The 19,805-nt window shown below is 46.3% G+C and overlaps 1 protein-coding gene across 2 annotated transcripts in view; it reads right to left on the bottom strand.

Moving 5' to 3' along the window:
• The window catches only part of arhgap18 (Rho GTPase activating protein 18), a 117,964-nt gene that overhangs the window by 41,020 nt on the left and 57,139 nt on the right, over positions 1-19,805 (bottom strand). Inside the window, exons 3-7 of one of the 2 annotated variants that reach the window (XM_072499216.1) lie at positions 16,119-16,324; positions 10,871-10,952; positions 9,788-9,936; positions 5,243-5,408; positions 2,679-2,770 (exon numbers count right to left, since the gene is read on the bottom strand). In XM_072499216.1, coding sequence (XP_072355317.1) covers positions 2,679-2,770; positions 5,243-5,408; positions 9,788-9,936; positions 10,871-10,952; positions 16,119-16,324 — 695 coding nt within the window. The remainder of the gene's footprint in view (positions 1-2,678; positions 2,771-5,242; positions 5,409-9,787; positions 9,937-10,870; positions 10,953-16,118; positions 16,325-19,805) is intronic. The other variant, XM_072499218.1, reaches the window with a different exon arrangement.

Raw genomic sequence — 19,805 nt, 5'->3', positions numbered from 1 at the left:
CACTGGGACTACGGTGCTGAGGACCCGGGTTAGAATCCCGGCTCTGGGTCACTGTCCATGTGGAGTTTGCACATTCTCCCCGCTTCTGCATGGGTTTCACCCCCACAACCCAAAGATGTGCCAGTTAGATGGATTGGCCATGCTAAATTGCCCCTTAATTGGAAAAAAAAATAATTGGGTACTCTAAATTTATAAAAGAAAAAAAAAATTAGAGCAGCTCTTGAAGGATTTGGAATTTAGGTTTCCTCCACTTTGTGTTGGTCAGAACAGAACAGGGGGCGAAATTTTCCGGAAACGGCGCGATGTCCGCCGACTGGCACCCAAAACGGCACAAATCAGTCGGGCATCGCGCCGCCTCAAAGGTGTGGAATGCACCGCATCTTTGGGGGCCGAGCCCCAACATTGAGGGGCTAGGTCGGCACCGGACGAATTTCCGCCCTGCCAGCTGGCGGAAAAGGCCTTTGGTGCCCCGCCAGCTGGCGCGGAAATGACATCTCCGGGCGGCGCATGCGCGGGAGCGTCAGCGGCCGCTGACGGCATTCCCGCGCATGCGCAGTGGAGGGAGTCTCTTCCGCCTCCGCCATGGTGGAGACCGTGGCGAAGGCGGAAGGAAAAGAGTGCCCCCACGGCACAGGCCCGCCCGAGGATCGGTGGGCCCCGATCGCGGGCCAGGCCACCGTGGGGGCACCCCCTGGGGCCAGATCACCTCGCCCAGGATCCCAGAGCCCGCCTGCGCCGCCTTGTCCCGCCAGTAAGGTAGGTGGTTTAATCTACGCCGGCGGGGCAGGCATTTTAGCAGCGGGACTTCGGCCCATCCGGGCCGGCGAATCGCGCGGGGGGGCCCGCCAACCGGCGCGGCCCGATTCCCGCCCCCGCCGAATATCCGGTGCCGGAGAATTCGGCAACCGGCGGGGGCGGGATTCACGCCAGCCCCCGGCGATTCTCCGACCCGGCGGGGGGTCGGAGAATCTCGCCAGGCTGTCTGTTAATTCAGCTGAACTTCATTTTGGACAAAACATGCAAACCAGACATAATTGTGATGACAGGTAGACTATCATCTGTGTATAATATGAGTAGTTTGTCATTACTGTAAATTCTATGATCTATGATCTGCATGTGTATTATAAGTCATATGTTTTACTGTTGTAATTCTACCATGCGACCAGCAGGTGGGGTGAGTACGGAGTCCCAGGACCCGGATGCACCATGTGTTGCTTTTGTAAGGAGTTTGTAAGGTGTTGCCCGCTGGTGTGGATTAAACCTCCTTTTGAACGGCGGGACAAGGCGGCGCGGGCAGGCGATCTGGCCCCGGGGGATGCCCCCACGGTGGCCTGACCCGCGATCGGGGCCCACCAATCCGCGGGCGGGCCTGTGCCATGGGGGCACTCTTTTTCTTCCGCCTTCGCCATGGTCTTCACTATGGTGGAGACGGAAGAGAGCCACTCCCCTGCGCATGCGCGGGGATGCCGTGAGCGGCCGCTGACGCTCCCACACATTTGGCGCCCGGCGAAGACCTTTCGGCGCTGGCTGGCGTGGCGACAAAGGCCTTTCCCGCCAGCCGGGCCCCTAAAGGTGCAGAGAATTCCGCACCTTTGGGCGGCCCGACGCCGGAGTGGTTCCCGCCACCCCATTACGCCGGAACCCTCCGCCACTCCGGGTAGGGGAGAATCCCGCCCCTGAAGTAGAATCACAGATGCTACCAGAAAAATCTATCTTATAAATGTCACAAAGAAGTAATTGCTTTCAACTGTATTGGACTTTATAATAGTATATGGTTAGCCTGTAATGACACAAGTTTTAGCTATTGTTATTATGTTACTATGTATTAATTAAAACATATGTAGGAAGTGATGGAGATGGTCCATTATAAACTGTGATTAATGCCATACACTTATGTTATGAATTCACTTTGTATAACCTTTATAAATGGTAATCATGGATACACAGTTATATTAAGGACACACTTTGTATAACATTAAGTATAATTCGTATTATAACCTTTTACAACAGTCATCATAAAATATTCTGTGAATTAGGAGTCGTGACCATATTATCCTTTGTATTAAAAGATAAATGATCCAGTGCAAATTTTTAGGCTCGCAGTAAGAAGCTAGTTGGGGCCTCATGGCCAGATAGGTGATAAGAGAGACTCTTTGTTTTCATAAGGATCCAAGCTGCTGCCATTAGCCATTCTGGGAGGGAAGGAATTGGAAGCCATGAATTCCCCCCCATATAGGTTGAAGGAGTCTCCAGCTGGCAAATATCTAGAAATGTGACCAAACACTAATTCTAAAGTTCACGGGAGACTCCTCGGATATTAAGGTTAAAAGTGTCACTACAGAGATCTTGAGGGTCTAAAATAAACATTACTTGTTAGGAAGAGGCCAGGCTACAGAATATTGGGAGGAGCAAAGAGGAGTGATAAGACTGTCTAAAATGTATATAACCTATGCTCTCGTGTCTGTAAGCCGAGATGAGGTTTGTCTAACTCCTTACACGGAGGTTAAGGCAGACCTGCTCTCCTGGCTGTTTCAAGGTCTCTAATAAAGTCCATTAGCCGAATTTACCACGTCTGATCCTTGTCTACTTTTCCGAGTCTAACATCCTGCTATCAATCGTCAGGAGTCCAATATTCTGAAGTTACTCCCAAGTGAATATATATTGCATCCTCTACTTACTTTCTGAATGATGAGTGGGACCTTGGTTCCTGGTACTTTTTTCTGATCTTGTTCCAATAGCAATGAGAGTGGAACTCCGAACAATCCCATTTCTGAAAGCACATATTGAAAATCCTGAGTTCACTGAACTTTGAAGGACACCATTTGCTCCTTCAGTTCCATACACCTGATCCCCTGGCAATGTTTTATATGGTAATTTATATATTAAAAAATAATTTTATCTTTTCAAACATGTAGTGAGTTCAAAACTTAAGATCAGAAATAACTTGTTCACATTACAGAATGGTCCTAAACTGAAAAGAAAGGGAGAGAGAAGGGTTAGCTACTAACATGAACTGAGTCTGTGCGATTGATTTCCTGATGTGGCTTCCAAACGAGCATATGAGCACCTGACAGATCATTAATCTAATGATCCATATTGGTTATACAAATTCAGACTCATTCTGGGCCTACAACTACATGCCTTGGAGGCGGTTTTGCACCCCCATTCGCCATCAGCAAGAACGACGACCTGGGCACAAATTTCACAAGAGTCGGGAAACACGATTCTTGCTGGCAAGATCATGTTTCTCAATTTTCCACGACCCTCACCTATGATGTAACTATGTTCCTGTCCACAAAGGGCAATATATTAGCATAAATTTTAATGTAATTAATGAGCCCCCGGCACATGATCCCCCTTCATTTAATATTCATCGTTCTTTTAATGTGACATCACGTCGGCGAAGTTTACAACAGGTTTGTATGGAGACAAACAGCCAAGTGGATCCTGCCGGGTGCTCCAAGGTAAGTACAGTCCCCGGAGGAAAGGAACATGCCTGTGTAGTACCCTGGCACTGACCCCTGGCACAGGTTTGCACTGCCAGGGGTGGGCACTCTGGAGCCCCATGGGAGGGATTCCCCTTACGTATGTTGTGAAGGATTGATGCTCGTGAGGAGGGGAATGTGCCACTGAGACTGCGATGGGGGGGGGGGGGGGAGAGAGAGAGAGAGAGAGAGTGTCCCTGAGACTATGGTGGTTGCGGGTGGCATGTGGTCAACCTGACGATGCCTGTGAAGCGGGTGGGAGGGGGGGGGGGGGGGAGCGCTGTTACTTGTGTTGTGGTCGTGGGGGTGTTCGGGGGAGGGGAGAGCACCGTTGCCTGTGCTGTGGTTGGCGGGGGGGGGGGGGGCAGTTTCCAATATTTATGAGGGGAGTCCTCCCTGTCTGTGGGGGGGAAGGGTGTTTCCTTCTCTGCTGATTGGAGCGCCCTTTAAAGATGGCGACACACCAATCTCATTTCAGAATACCAGACCAGAAAACCCCACCGGCGTAAACGGAAAATTCCAGCCCTTGTCACTAAACCTCAGCAGCCAGAATATTTGAAGTTTATACTAGAATTAGGATTAATAAAATAACTTTGTGCGGAATGTGATTGCACTGGATGGGGTGCACAGGAGATTCACCAGGAGGTTGCCTGGGATGGAAAATTGCAGCTATGAGGAGAGACTGGATAGGCTGGGTTTGTTTTCCCTGGAGCAGAGGAGGCTGAGGGGGGAACTGATAGATATACACAAAATTATGTGCGACAATCGCCAGGCAGGAATGTTCCCTTCCAGTCGGGGAACACTTTGATGCACGATCAATTGCGCAAAGTCTAAAGTTGGGTACAACTGTGGCTTTCTAACAGTCAGATGCGAGGCCTCCTGCTGCAGCTGGCGAAATGGCAGGGCACTGGAGGTCATGCATATTTATACAGTTCGCCCTGGGCGGAGCCAGCCGGCAGGAGCTACCGGCGAACCTGTAGTGCAGGTCCTACCTTACATCTCCTATTACAGTGGACCACCACACACTTCAGCAGTCAAGGGCATTCAGCTTCTGATCTTCGGGTAAGCGTTCTCCAAGGCAGCCTTCAGGACACGCGACAATGCAGAATCGCCGGGCAGAAACTTATAGCCAAGTTTCGCACACATGAGTACGGCCTCAACCGGGAAATATGGAACATGTTGCCTGAGAAGGTGTGGAGGCAGGAACTCTTGCAACATTTAAGAAGCATCTGGACAAGCACTTAAGCCGCCAAAGCATAGTCGGCTATGAACCAAGTGCTGGTAAACGGGATTAGTATAGATGGGTATTTGATGGTCAGCATATGCATGGTCAGTCGAAGTTCCTGTTTCTGTGCTGTAAGACTCTATGGCTCTAATTACTCTCAGGTTGAAGATGACAACTTTCTTATTGTGGCGACAAGAGTTCATTCATTTTATTACTTTTCCAATGCAAACTTTGGACTTTACTGTAAATCAGCCATCCCATCTGTTGCTATGGTTGTGGAATGTGAAAAAGTATACGACAGAGAGCACTTTTTCCTGACTGAATTATCCCCACACACAGCACACATGATGCAATCCAGTGTTAGTTCAACCTGAGAGGAAATAATGCAATTAAGTCCATCCCCATGTGGGAAGAAAATCTAAAATTTCATGAATAATTAAAATAAATGAAAAGTTTATGCACAAGTAGTTAAATATATCAACCTCATATGGAAGCAATGTTTCAACATTTGAAAAGAATGTATTCTCATTACCTCTCATTTTGACTTTCGTTGCTTTATGATGTTTGAAGTCCACACCGAGTGTATCGTACAGAGCTGTCATTTCTATCAGGGCCAATGACCGGACTTTCTTCATATCCTGAGGTGCGAGATTTCCCGCTTTAGTGGTTCCTGTCTTTTCTTTTGGCAGCCGGTAGTTCTTAAGAATAAAATAAACTTTTCCCAGCCTCAGTCCACCCCAAAGTGCATCATAAACAATGAAATACTTTAAAAAAAATAAATTCAGAATACCTAATTATTTTTTTACACAATTAAGGGGCAATTTAGTGTGGCCAATCCATCTAACCTGCACAGCTTTGGGTTGTGGGGGTGAAACCCACACAGACATGGGGAGAATGTGCAAACTCCACACGGACAGTGACCCAGGGCTGGGATTCAAACCCGGGTCCTCAGCGCCGTAGTCCCAGTGCTAACCACTGCGCCGCGTGCCACCCCAACAATGAAATAATTTTCAAGCATGATCATTATTGTGATACAGCAAATTCCAGCATTTAATTAATGCACAGCAAGATCCCACAAAAAAGCAACAAAATAAATGATTGGACCATCTGTTTTGTGGTGGTATTCCTTAAAGGATAAATGTTGGGTGGACTTTTGAATTTTACCAGGATCACTTTTTAAGCATCTATAAGGAAACGTAATACTTTGGTCATTGTGGAGATATAGCAATGATATATGGAGATTTGCTTAATTGTCATATAGGGGCCTGGATATTAAGAATGGATTATCAACAAAGTGCATAAATTTAAGAAAGCTAGCTTCAAAGAAATGAGGGATCAACTCAATCATGGATGTCCTGATGTGCTGATTGTCTGAGGGAATTGTCCAGAATCGGTCCGGATCTCCTCTGGACCCTCCGCAAAATTCTCCAACTCTGAGTGAGAGACTTCGGATAGTTCTGATGTACTAACCTGGAGAATTACCCACGAAATGTTAGACAGAAAAATCCTCGTCGAAACTCTTGGGTAACAACAGATATAACCTCCAATCAATGACAGTGAGTTCCTCTGACACCCCCTCAATATCCTGACTACCTCCTGAAGCCTAACTATCCCCAAATCCCCTTGAGTACCCCGATCTCCCAACTATTCCCTCAACTGGACCTGACTACCCCTCCCGACCTGACCCGACTACCGTTCCCGATCCCCTGACTAATCTCCATACCCCCCCAACTAAATCCCTGACCTGCCCCTTCCCACCTAACACCCACCTACCTACTCACTCAGTTACCCACCTCATCCATCTTACCCAGCTATCCATCAGCCACCCTACCCCATTACCAGCCTGCCCACTTGCCACCCAAATCACCTTCCACCCTACCCACCTGCCACCCTGTCCACCTACCACGCAACTCACCTTCCACCCTACCCACTTACCACTTCACTCATCTGGAACCCTGCCCACTTACCCAATGATCTTCCCATGAACCCTCCCCACCATCATGTCTACTCAACCATTCAACTGCTCAGCCATCCACTACCATTCATACTGAACATTTAAACTTACCACATGGCAGCTAATACTATAAAAGGGTATATCTCCATTCTTTCCCCAATGCTACTCTGCTGCGAGTCCACCAATGGACTATACGCTCTGCATTTCTGGAGAAGCCAGGCTGGGAGGACCCAGAATTGTGAAGCTGCTTTGTGATTCAGAAAAATACGGTAGGAGCAGCAATCAAACGGTGAGTGACTCTTCGTGCAAAGTCTGGGCCAATTTTTTTCTTATTATCTATTTAAATTCTAACATTCTTTGCACAGCCTTCTTTCCATTAGTTGTCTGCCACTGTTGCTTTTTAAATTTCCTCTGAGTGGTGTATTACCTCACAATTAGGGTCAACCTCCTGTTGTTAGGTATAAAATATTCACATGAGGGAACAAATGGGTGATACGTGTTCTCTATGAATGGTGGAATAGCCAAGAAAGAAATTGTAAAAAGAGACCTGAGTATACTGGATGTTAAATATGACCAACCAATGCAGAGCAATAATCATCAAAACCAATAGACTGCTTAAACAAAAACCTATTATAGTGGAATTAAATTTAAAGTCACCATACTCCCAGATGACCATTTGCTGCTTTCCCCTTTGAGAGAGAGGGCAGACTGGTGGTGTTTTAACCTGAGGGTCACCACACCTAAGGTGAAGGGCTAGGTTGAGAAGGTGGGGCTTACATTAATAACCTCAGCCAGTACAGGAATTGAACCCACGCTGCTGGCCTCGCTCTTCATCACAAACCAGCTGTCTTGCTCACTTTGCTTTGCTTCCCTTTTCCTTTTCTGAAGACACTGTAGGGATTCTGTGGAGGAAATTGCAGGATAAACCCTTGCATGGGAACCTCCTAGAGGGACTCCCCAGCTCATCCTAAAAGCGACACTGGGGAACCAGGAAGTCATGCATATTTCACTGAATCCAAATCCTGGAACTTACTTCCCAACAGCATTGTGGGTGCAATTGCACCAGATGGACGTCAACAGTTCAAGAAACAGGTTCACTACCAGCTTCGCATTAACAACAATTGCTACATCCCATGAAAAAAATAAAACAAATATGGAAAATTGCTTCAAGTAAATTGCATTATATGACAAGGTTCAATCTAGTAACAGACAGATTATGGATGGATTTTAGGATCCTTTTTGGCCATGTCACGAGTGGATGAGTGATGCCAGCCTTAGAAGTATGTTGAATTGTATATTTCTGCAGTAGAATTAAATTCCTTACATTCAACTAACTCAGGATCAACAGTACGAAACTCAGCCTGTTTAAAAGACTTATTCCACGTCTGTGAAAAATATTTCTTGCAGTGAGTTTGACTATTTTCTCCCCATGTTCCTTCCCTTTTCCTTTCCTGAAGGCATTAGATAATCTAAATGATTCTTCAATAATTCCAGAGTTTTTGCCTTTACATCTGCAAGTCTATTCCATGTGTAGGCCACTTGGTGGGGAATGATTTCATGAGCAGTAACTATCCATCGGTACGTCGGCAAGATCATTATTCTTCGTTACTATCTATCCTCAAATGATGCTTAAACATACAAATTTTGGGCGCAGCATAATGGCGCAGTGGTTAGCATTGATGGCTCACAGTGCCGAGGTCCCAGGTTCGATCCGGGCTCTGGGTCAATGTCCATGTGGAGTTTGCATATTCTCCCCGTGTTTGCGTGGGTTTCACCGCACAACCAAAAGATGTGCACGACAGGTGGATTGGCCATGTTAAATTGCCCCTTAATTGGAAACATTGAATTGGGCACTCTAAATTTACAAAAAAACATGCAAATTTTGAGTCAGTGAAAGTAATCTTAAGAATCACAGATTATTGGGTAACATAAAAGGGAATCTAGAAGTTTAAAAAATATATATAAATAGAAACAGGGTAGTCAAGTGGAGGGTAATGTTGATTATGGACTGAAGAAAAATCACCTACAGAGGGCATTACTGAAATACTAAATCAGTACTTTGCATCCAGTCCAGAGTCTGTGCCATGGAGCAAAATAAGACGTATTCACATTTCTTCTTCCAAAGGATCCAGAGGGAGAGCGTTTTGTGATCAGCAAACTGAAGGAAGATGTCTTGGTAACATTGTTGTAGCCAGAAACACTAAGCATCAGCAAATCCTTTTGTGCCAGCTATACAACATCAAGCCCATGTCTACAGGCTCCCTTTTATCCACAGAGTATGTTACTCCTTCAAAGAACTCCAATATCCACCACTTTTAAGACCCGAGGATGAAGTCTACCAGGAAGCGGAGACTTGACAGCCTGTGGTTGCCTCAGTTTGCTCAGTATTGCTTCCCTAGTGTTGTAATTCACCAAGTTCTTCTCTCCCTTCCAACTCCTGATTTACATTGTGGTCACTGCTACCCAGGGGTAGCTTTACTCTGAGTTCATTAATTAATCCAGTCGCGTTACACAATACCAAGTCTAATATTACCTGCTCTCTGGTTGGTTCTAGAATGTGATGCTCTAAGAAAATATCTAAATGCATTCTCTAAAAGCATGCTATGAAGTCCTCATCCAAGCTATTATTGTCAATCTGATTTATGTGTCAATTAAAATCACCCATAATTGTTGCCGTCCCTTTATCACAAGCGCCCGATATTTCATCTTGTGCATTTTGTCCTACATTGTAGGTACTGTTAACTACAAACTGGAGAAGTAGGGAGTTGTTCTTATTGAAGCAGTAAAGTTTAAGGGGAGGTTTGATAAATGTGTTTAAAATCATAAAGGGTTTTGATAGAGTAAATAAGGAGAAACTGGTTTCAGTGGCAGAAGAGTTGGAAACCACTGGACACAGATTTAAAGGAATTAGCAAAAGATCAGAAGCAACATGAGGGAAAAAAACTTGTGCAATGAGTTCTAATAATTAACTTAAATGGTGCAGGAAGCAAATTTAACAGAATGTTTCAAATGGGAATTGGATATATACTTGAAGCAGAAAACTTTGCAGTGCAGTGGGGCTAATTATAAATCTCTCTCAAAGAGCTAGCACACTCACAAAGGGCCAAATGCCCTCCTACTTACAGGCAGAGATGCATCATCCTCTCCTTTGGGATTTATGTTGCTTGATTTTTCTTTCATATTTGCAGCTTGCTCAGAGTAAGATATTTCTAAATTGATATCAGCTGTTTGTTGAACACCTTCATCCTTGGTGGGCAGGTTGATCAGCTGGACTGGAAGGAAAAGAGGTGCTGGTTATTATCCTGAGTGTTCACCGAACTGAGAAATAGACTTCATTACTTACTGTTCCTTCACAGCTCCTGCAGCAAAATTCTACTTTATGAATGTGGGACATATACAGCATTGGAATCAAAGAACAATCTACAGGTTGAATATCCTTTTTCCGTACACCCGAAAACTGAACACGTTCAAAAACTAAACTTATTCTGAACAGCTATGCAGTTAATTTGTATGTTAATAAAACAATGTGATGTTATATTACAGGTGTAATAAATATTAACAGCTAAGAAGTAGTGATTTTTGGCAAATGGAGAAACTATGAAAGAAATTATGATAAGGTAACATGTTTCTACCCTACAACTTGTCCCAAGTATATGAACATTGTGATTATAGCTAGCCTAGGCTTAGCCTATAAGCCTGCCATATATGTTGTAGATCCAAAAATATCTAAATACCAAAATGCAGTCGACCCCAAGGGTTTCAGATAAACTTGATCTGTATTATACATTTTAAAAAGCTAACACATCACAACATTTTATAGGAATTGTACATGTTGGTGGCATGGTACGCATAAATCATAATCTGTCACAGCACACCGAGAAATCAGGAACTCAACTTTGGAATGGTGAAAGTTAAAAGAAAAAAAAATGCTTCTGTAGGAATCGCGGAACTTATTTTTAAAAGCATGACAAATGTTTTGCCTCAATAAGCAATTAAAAAATAAACAAGGCATTAGATGAAATGTACCCACTGATAGCAAGAGCTGAACATGGCCCATAATGTACAAATGCAACTCTTGTCACTCAACACTGAATATGTGAGCCAAGAATTGTTTCATCCAGTTGAGCAATGGTAAATAGAAAACAAGTGGCATAAAAGCCAAAATGGTAAATATGAGCAGAATAGTCTTTAAAATATATGTCATACCTGCCATTATGTCAGTGGTATCTTCTCTTTCATTTTCATCACTTGGAGCAGCTGAAGCTTCAGCTTCATTTGAACTTGAGGCCTGAAAGTCAATATAAAGTCCCCATCTATAACTCTGTATAATTGAGCGACAATCAAGTGATCACAGAGTGATAGTGATGGCTGATATTATTCCCTCATTAGCTGAAAGACTAATGGAGGAAAGGTGACAACTCAAACAGAAAGAATAATGAAAGGAACAAAATGCAAATTGAAGTGTTACAACCGTCCCTCTTGCGACAGTAATAAATAGTGTGCACTTGTGGAGGATACATAGCTGAGGGCAAATAAACCTGCCTTCATAAAATAACCTTTCCACTTACATTTATTTCAGAGGCATTCATATTTTTACAGTACTGAAATAAGAATATTTTTTAAAATCTGTTCTATAATTTCTCCTTAAGGTATTTGCTTTTTGCACTTTAGTTTGGCTACATGATTTCCAATAACTCAGAGGCAAAGAGCAGGGGTTGGTGCTGTAATGTGACTTTTACTGTGAAACCTGACTACCATCAGGCTGGACAGCACAGGAAAAGAAATTATGATAAGGTAACTCTACAACTTGTCCCAAGAATGACGTACATGAACATTGTAGTACCAGTGCAAAAAAAAGGAACCTTTGACTTTGTGATAGCATTCATACCGCTGGATCCAAAGTCCTGCTGAATGGGGACGAAAGCAGCAGCCCCGAATTCTGGCTTGACCTCCAGTTTGTAACTTGTGCCTAGTGGGTATAGATTATACCCCACAATATGTGGGTTGTGGGAGTTCAGAAAACCCTACCAACAAATAGGACCAACCAACGTATTTACTGACATAAAGGTTGAGCAGATGTTCACATCATGGCTGGACAGATTGTTAATGAGCCTGTGAATCCTCCAACCTCTAATGTGCAAGGAAAGAGTCTGAGGATATAGAAACAAAAGCCAGAACAATGAATAGATATTTCACCAATACTGACTGTCAATCTGGGGCAGAACGTTTCCGATGGTAAGGTTATGTGTGAGATGCATTTTCGCAAAACTAACAAGAGGAGCATTTTGTTCAAGTTTTTGGCCGATTTGCCCATTCACAATGGCATGTGCTGTTCACATGCTTATATTCTTCAAATTCATGGCCAATGTAGTATTAAAAAAACTATTGTTGGAAAAAGATATTGCTCTAAATATTCAGCGTTCAGATTGTGTTTTACATTAAATGAATTCATAAAAAAAGGACAGGCATGTTTTCCTTTCCCCAAGGCAAAAAATGAAAAGAGATGGGGCGGGATTCGCTGACCCCCCCCCCCCCCCCCCCCCCCCCGGCCGGGTCGGAGAATCGCCGGGGGGTGGCGTGAATCCTGTCCCCACCGGCCGCCGAATTCTCCGGCACCGGAGATTCGGCGGGGGCGGGAATTGCGCCGCGCCAGTCGGCGGGCCGCCCCCGGCGATTCTCCGGCCCGCGATGGGCCGAAGTCCCGCTGCTGTAATGCCGGTCCCGCCAGCGTGAATTAAACCACCTCCCTTACCGGTGGGACCAGGCGGCGCGAGCGGGCTCCGGGGTCCTGGGGGAGGGGGGCGCGGGGCGATCTGGCCCCTGGGGGTGCCCCCACGGTGGCCTGGCCCGGAATCAGGGCCCACCGATCCGCGGGAGGACCTGTGCCGTGGGGGCACTCTTTCCCCTCCATGTCGGCCATAGCCTCCGCAATGGCCGACACGGAGGTGATCCCCCTGCGCATGCGCGGGGATGACATCAGCAGCTGCTGATGACTTCCGCCGGCCGGCGGAGTCCCTTCGGCCCCGGCTGGCATGGCGCCAAAGGCATTCAACGGCAGCCGGCGGGACGGCAACCACTCTGGCGCGGGCCTAGCCCCTAAAGGTGACGGATTGGCCCCTAAAGGTGCGGCATCCGCACCTTTGGGGCGGCCCGATGCCGGAGTGGTTCACGCCACTCCATCCCGTCGGGACCCCCCGCCCCGCCGGGTAGGGGAGAATCCTGCCCATGATCTTGTGTTGTCGGTTGATACTAAATAATGGGAGCCTGATTTTATATTTGTGGCCTCTTCCTGGTTTACTTTAAATTACAGCACGAGAGACATTTCTAAAAGGGACACTGGAGGCAGGATGTCATTTCACCACAACAGCTAGTACTTTGAACACAATGAAACAGTCCACGTTGCTTCACAGTGCTTTACAGAGCAAAGTTTAGCACTAGGCCACATAAGGTGGAATTAGATGGCCAAAGGTTGGGTCAAAAAAGTAGGCTTTAAGGAGTGTCTTCAGGAAAAAAATAGTAGGGGGGAGGAGAGTTTTAATGAGAGAGTTTCAGAGCTCGGACCCTCAGTAACTGAAGGCGTGACCACCAATACAGGAACAGCTAAAATCGGAGAGGCAGAAGAGGCCTCTATTAGAGGAGTGCAGTTGTCTAGGAGGGTTGTGTGGTTGGAGGATATTATAGAGATGGATAGGAGGGATTTGAAAACAAGGATGGGAATTTTCTAATCGAGATGTTGCTTGACCAGGGGGCAATGTAAGGCAGTGAACCAGTGGTCATGGGAGAACGGGAAATGGTGCAAGTTAGGGCGCAGGCAGCAGAGTTTTGGATGGCCACGTGCACCAAGATGAGAGTGTGGAAGATCAGCCAGGGATGCGAGGGAATAGTCAAGTCTGGACATGTTAGAGGCATAGATGAGGGCTGCAGCAATAGATAAGCTGGGGCAGGGTGGAATTAGGCAGTTTTACACAGGTGGAAATAGGCCGTCTTAGTGATCGTTTGAAAATGAAAAATGAAAATCGCTTATTGTCACGAGTAGGCTTCAATGAAGTTACTGTGAAAAGCCCCTAGTCGCCACATTCCGGCGCCTATTCGGGGAGGCTGGTATGGGAATTGAACCATGCTGCTGGCCTGCTAGGTATGCTTTAAAAGTCAGCGATTTAGCCCAGTGAGCTAAACCAGCCCAGTCTGGTTTTGGAAGCTCGTCTCGGAGGTCAAAGGCTACATCAAGGTTGACAAGATTCACTTGAAATGCAGTTCTGAGACTATGGGCTGGATTCTCCAGTCCCCAAAACACGTGATTCTCGGCGGCAGGCCGTTCACTGGCGGCGGGATTTTTTCTTCCTGCGCTTGTCAGTGAGATTTCCCATTGAAGCCACCCCATGCTGCTGGGAAAGCCCCGGCACTGCCGGCAGGAACAAAAAATCCCTGCGAACGTAGAATTCTGGTCTTTGTAAATTGAGTTGGAACTTTGGATCTAGAATTTTGTGTGGAGTATTAATAAATTAAGATTGATTATACAGAAACAGACAAGTGTCCTGAATCATGGAGAACCCTCAAAGGCAATGAGGAGGAAATGGAGGGTGGGATTTTCCTGCCCTTCCTACTGGCGAGATTTTCTGGTTCCACTGAAGGTGAACCCCCTGTAGTGGGTTCCCCGGTGGCAGGATGAGCAAGCCATACAAAATGTCATAGACCTCTGCGGGAACAGAAAATTCCCTCAGCAGCCACTGGCGAGCCGCCTCTGGGAAACACCCTGCAAGGACGGGGATCCTGGTCACAGTCATTGTGTTGTGTTGTGGCATCAAGTGCAATATAAATCAGTGGTGTGTTTTCCTACCTGTTTATTTGAACTAAAATCTTAAGTCTAAAAATTAATTTTGGTGATATCAGCCAACAAATTCTTTATGCGTTGGATGGTATTCCTTATTCAGCAATTTAAGTATGTTAACCCATTTTACTGGAAATGTGTTGATTCCTCTACTTATAATAATTAACTGAGGAATGTCAAGATTAATAATTTAGCTTTCATCTGCTTACATCACCAGTAGCAATGTTGAAGCAATGGTTGCTTACGCCTGTCAGTAAAGTGTGACTTTTGAGTGCTACAAATGTATTTAAAGTGTTTTTCGATTCCGTTACATTGTTTTATATCGGTACAGATGTCCCCTGTGGATTCCATGACTGACATAGTTAAAAAATTGGAACTTGCTGTATGGAGAAACTGAAACTCAAATTCCATTCTTATCTCTTGGTACATTCCAGTCCCAATACACTGCGCCTGTGCACAACCCGTCTCTGTTGAACTCTATTGTCAGGAGGGTTCAATTTTCATGCCCAGTTAATTTATCATTGTATAGGTTGTTGCCCGTATTCAGTTTACCTACCATTGACATCTTTGCAGGTTACTAGACCATAAGAATGTCCACTCCAGGCAATAAACAGAAGGATGTAGATTATGCCATCCATGACTCTCTCCTCTGAGTTCCCTGCTCGTGCAAGAAATACTGCAGCTTGTAATGTTCACTGTTTAATATTCTATTTCCCTTCTGTTTATTATTCCATTTCCCTTTTTCTGAATGTTTTGGACAAGTTTCCACATTAAAGGCATCATACAAATGCAAGTTCTTGTTGTCACGATAAGATTTAGGGGCAGAATTAGGCCATTTGTCCCATCGAGTCTGCTCCGCCATTCGATCATGGCTGATCTCACCTTGGCCTTAACTCCACCATCCTGCCTGTTCTCCATAACCTGTCAACCCGTTACCAATTAAAAATCTATCTAACTCCTCCTTAAATTTACTCACTGTCCCAGCATCCACCGCGCTCTGGGGTAGCGAATTCCACAGATTCACAAGCCTTTGGGAGAAGTAGTTTCTTCTCAATTCAGTTTTAAATTTGTTGCCTCTTATCCTAATACTATGACCTTTTGTTCTAGAATGGCCTACAAGAGGAGGCATCCGCTCCACGTCTACTTTATCCATACCTTTTATCATCTTGTACACCTCAATTTGATCTCCCCTCATTCTTCTAAACTCTAGAGAGGAATAATGATGCTTAAATTCGTAAGTGGGGTTCTCCCCATTTCTCTTTGGTGAGACTCTGGCAGAAGTCCCAGAGGAATGGTGCAAATGATTGATAACACTGCATCTCTGGGAGATCTGCTAGGCTCCTACTTGCTTATTCCAAGTTGGAGCAGGAAATCAGGAGAACCCCATAGAGTTTCAGGGCCAAGGACAAACCAATTTCCGAGCATATATTTTAAGTCCTTGTGCAATGGTTATTCTTTGCCTCTACCATTATGCAAATCCTGCCAAATGTTGTCTCCTTATTATATGGGGAGAACCATCTTAATATTGACAAGTCTCCATCCCAAGCCCTTTTTAGGATATCCAAGCTTCAAGAAAATGAGAGGCCTGCTTCACGGATTTCTTTTCGACTGAATGTGCCCTCCTACCTGTGGACTAAAGATGTCCCTGACATCAGGGAACTGTTGTTTGTTCTTTTTCCTCATTGTCATTGTAAATGTTTCCACTCTTCTCTGAACAGCTTCCGCTTGGGTACGGGTTAGGGTTGACAGTAATGTTATGCTTTCCTGGGTGTCTCCACTGACTAGGCCTGAAAGGCCGGCATCCTTTAGCCACTCTGCCTCCACTTCCCCCTCTACACAGGAAGTAAAAGGAAAAAAATGAATGCAAGACTGTGACAATAAAGACCTTTTATGAATTAAGCTGTTGAAAAAATGATCCAGCCCCTACAATCTGGGGCTAGATTCTGAAACCATGGCTGGAATTTTCCAGCCGTTCACGCTGGCGGGACTGGCACTGGCACACCATATTTTGCAGTGGCGAGGGTTGCATTCAACAGGAAATCCAATTGACAGGAGATCCTGCTGCCTGCAATGGCAGCTCGTCTCCGCCACTGTGGAAACACGTGGTGGGTTGCGCAGAAAGTCCCGCCCAGAGGTGCCAGCTGTAATTAAATATATTCCTGGAACTTTCATCATATGACTTGTAGGACACTGGCGGATTTCCTGAGAAATGGCGGCACAGTGGTTAGCACTGTTGCCTCACAGCTCCAGGGTCCGGTTTCAATTCCGGGCATTGATATGTCCCTTCATACTTTGGCATCATGCTCCAGATAAGTAACTAGTCTGTGTATATATTTTAGAGTTAATATTGTGTAATAAAATTAATTTTACAGTAATTTAGAGTTATTTTCAGCTTTAACTGTTGGAATGGAGGAAGCCTTAACTAACATAAAAATAATAATAATCTTTATTAATATCACAAGTAGGCTTACATTAACACTGCAATGAAGTTACTGTGAAAAGCCCCTAGTTGTCATATCGCGGTACCAGTTCAGGTACACTGAGGGAGAATTGAGAATGTCCAATTCACCTAAAAAGCACGTCTTTCGGGACTTGTAAGAGGAAACTGGAGCACCCAGAGGAACCCATGCAAACACAGGGAGAACATGCATATTCCACACAGTGACCCAAGTCGGGAATCGACACTGGGACCCTGGCGCTGTGAAGCAACAGTGCTAACCACCGTGCTACCGCAATATAATTGTTTTGATTACATACTAATATACATACAAATTAGGAGCAGGAGTAGGCCACTTGGCTCTTCGAGTCTGCTCTGCCATTCAATAAGATCATGGCTATTCTTACTGTAAACTCCTCCCTACCCCTGGTAACCTTTAACCCCCTTGTTTATCAAGAATCTATGGGTTGGATTCTCCGATTCTGAGGCTATGTCCGGTGCATGTGTCTAGTCTTACAACCAAAAAGACGGCGGCGACCCGCACCGATGCTCTGTCCGGTGGGGTTCTAGGAGCCCCCGGGTTTAGCTGCAGATATGGACGAAGAACTGCCGGGTCCGTGGCCGTGCATGCGCACAGCGGCGACCTGCAGCGGTCGTGCCGTACAACAAGGCGCCGGCCGCGCGCGGACCTGTCCTGTCAAAGAGTACCTCCCTGTAACCCCCTCGCCACCCCAGGACCACCCCCACCAGTCCCCCCATCCTCCGCCGAAGCCTCTGCAGCCAGCGGAATGGCTCCCACCCCCCCAACTATGGCGGCATTGGACACAGTCCACAGCCGTCACGCGAGGTCACCGAAACTGTGAGCACATGCTCCACATGCCGTTGGGAAGTCAGCCCATCGGGGGCGGAGCATCAGGGGAGGGCCTCAGGTGACATCCTGAGGCTGCCCCAACGGTGTGCGGCATACTCAGCGATTACGCCATTTTTGAGGGGGCGAAGCATCCGAAACTCGGCGCCACCTCCGATTTCATAGAAAAAATGGATTCTCCGGCCAATCGCCGAATGAGATTTTGGCGTCAAAATCGGAGAATCCAGTCCTATCTCTCCCTATCTTTAAAACGTTCAAATTCTCCGTTTCCTACCTCTAAGATGGGGAATCCAGATTTGGTGGCGAATCCTGTGCTGGCCCAAAACCGGGATCAAAGCAGGGTGCCAGGCCTATCCCGTCTCCACGATATTGCACACAGCTCGTATGTATTCATTTGAATGCTATTAATGGGCTGGAATCTCCACCTCCACCCCCCCCCCCCCCCCCCCCCCCACCTCCCCAGCAGGAATGCCACCAGGTGGGCTTTGGTGCAAGTATAGACAAGTGCTGTCATGGCGCGATGGACCCCGAGGGGGTCAAGGAGGTTAGCCCTTAGCTCCTGTGCTCTTCTGCTGCTCCCTGACCGCAAAGGGAGAGTCCCGTAAGGACCCTAGGGGTTTGTGAACTTGGGCTGTGGGTAAGGGTCCCTTGTCTGGACTGCCCCTTCCAGCCCTGGGCAACCTGAAGATCCCTGTTTGCATGGTGATCTCAGACAACCCTCTGTACAAAATCAGCATCCTTGTCTGATCTGTTTAAACTTTCAAGAGGCCTTCTCACTCTGAAATGCTCTGCCTTCCAGCTGATGGGCAGATCAGATAGTTAATTGAAGATGCAAGAGTCTTTCCCTTTCCTCACATCTGCTCCTTCAGCCCTTTGCTTTCAAAAGTGTTGCTTTTTGAAATGTCTGAGCCTTCCTAGAAAGCCCCATAGCATTTGAAAAACCATAGAAATCTCCTGAGAGCCTTTGAAATGCTTCGCATTAAATCAATTTCACAGTGCAGTACCTTCAACTAGCCTTTGATTGACAGCTTAATGGTTCCAATACAGCAGACAGGGGTTTGTTTATTTATCTGTCCCTTCAAGCTTGAATTAATCCAAAGAACCCTCCATTGATGCTAACTGCAATGCTCATAAACAACCCTGTTCTCATTGACAGCTGCAGGTCACTTCGACAATACTAAGTGCTCTCTGCAAAGTCTATTAACCCAGCATTGTTGAAGTGGCCAGCAACTGTCAATCATAACAATGGTCAAGTGGGTGGGGTCACCCTCGTGCGTGCGTAATTTGTAGGGAAGCACGGTGGTGCAGTGGGTTAGCCCTGCTGCCTCACGGCATCGAGGTCCCAGGTTCGGTCCTGGCTCTGGGTCACAGTCTGTGTGGAGTTTGCACATTCTCCCCGTGTTTGCGTGGGTTTCGCCCCCACAACCTAAAGATGTGCAAGGTAGGTGGATTGGCCACGCTAAATTGCCCCTTGATTGGAAAAAATGAATTGGGTACGCTAAATTTATTTTTAAAAATGTTTAAAAATGTGTGCGTAGTGTGGGGATGGGTGACCCATTACTCCCCTTAGTGGCTGGAACGATGCCCCTCCTTGATGAGGGGTGGGAGGATGCACCCCTTGTCACTGAGGGAGGCCCATATTTGCATTGTGGACGGGAGGGATGTCTGCCTCTGGACGCTGGGATCAGGGTGCCCATTCAAAATGGCGGCCCGAGACCGGTAAGTGCAGGGAGACCAGTGTGCTCACTGCTATGCATAATTTTGCATAATAAAGGTATGAGAATATCACCTTGGCAATGCTGCTAGTGCTAGTGTGTCAATTCTCCTGTGGTGGGAGCACATAGGGCGGGATTCTCCGTCCCGCCGCATCCATTTTCTGGTGCGGTGCCCCCCCCCCCCCGCCAGCAGCGGGATTCTCCGCCCCGGCAGCCGGCCAATGGGATTTCCCATTTTCCCATTGTGGGCACCCCCACGCTGTCGAGAAATCCGCGGGCGTGAGTGCGCTGCT

The sequence above is a fragment of the Scyliorhinus torazame genome, chromosome 4 (assembly GCF_047496885.1).
Source record: "Scyliorhinus torazame isolate Kashiwa2021f chromosome 4, sScyTor2.1, whole genome shotgun sequence".
NCBI lineage: Eukaryota > Metazoa > Chordata > Chondrichthyes > Carcharhiniformes > Scyliorhinidae > Scyliorhinus > Scyliorhinus torazame.
Note: the sequence above shows the minus strand (reverse complement) of the source record. Positions and strands in the feature narration are given on the sequence as shown.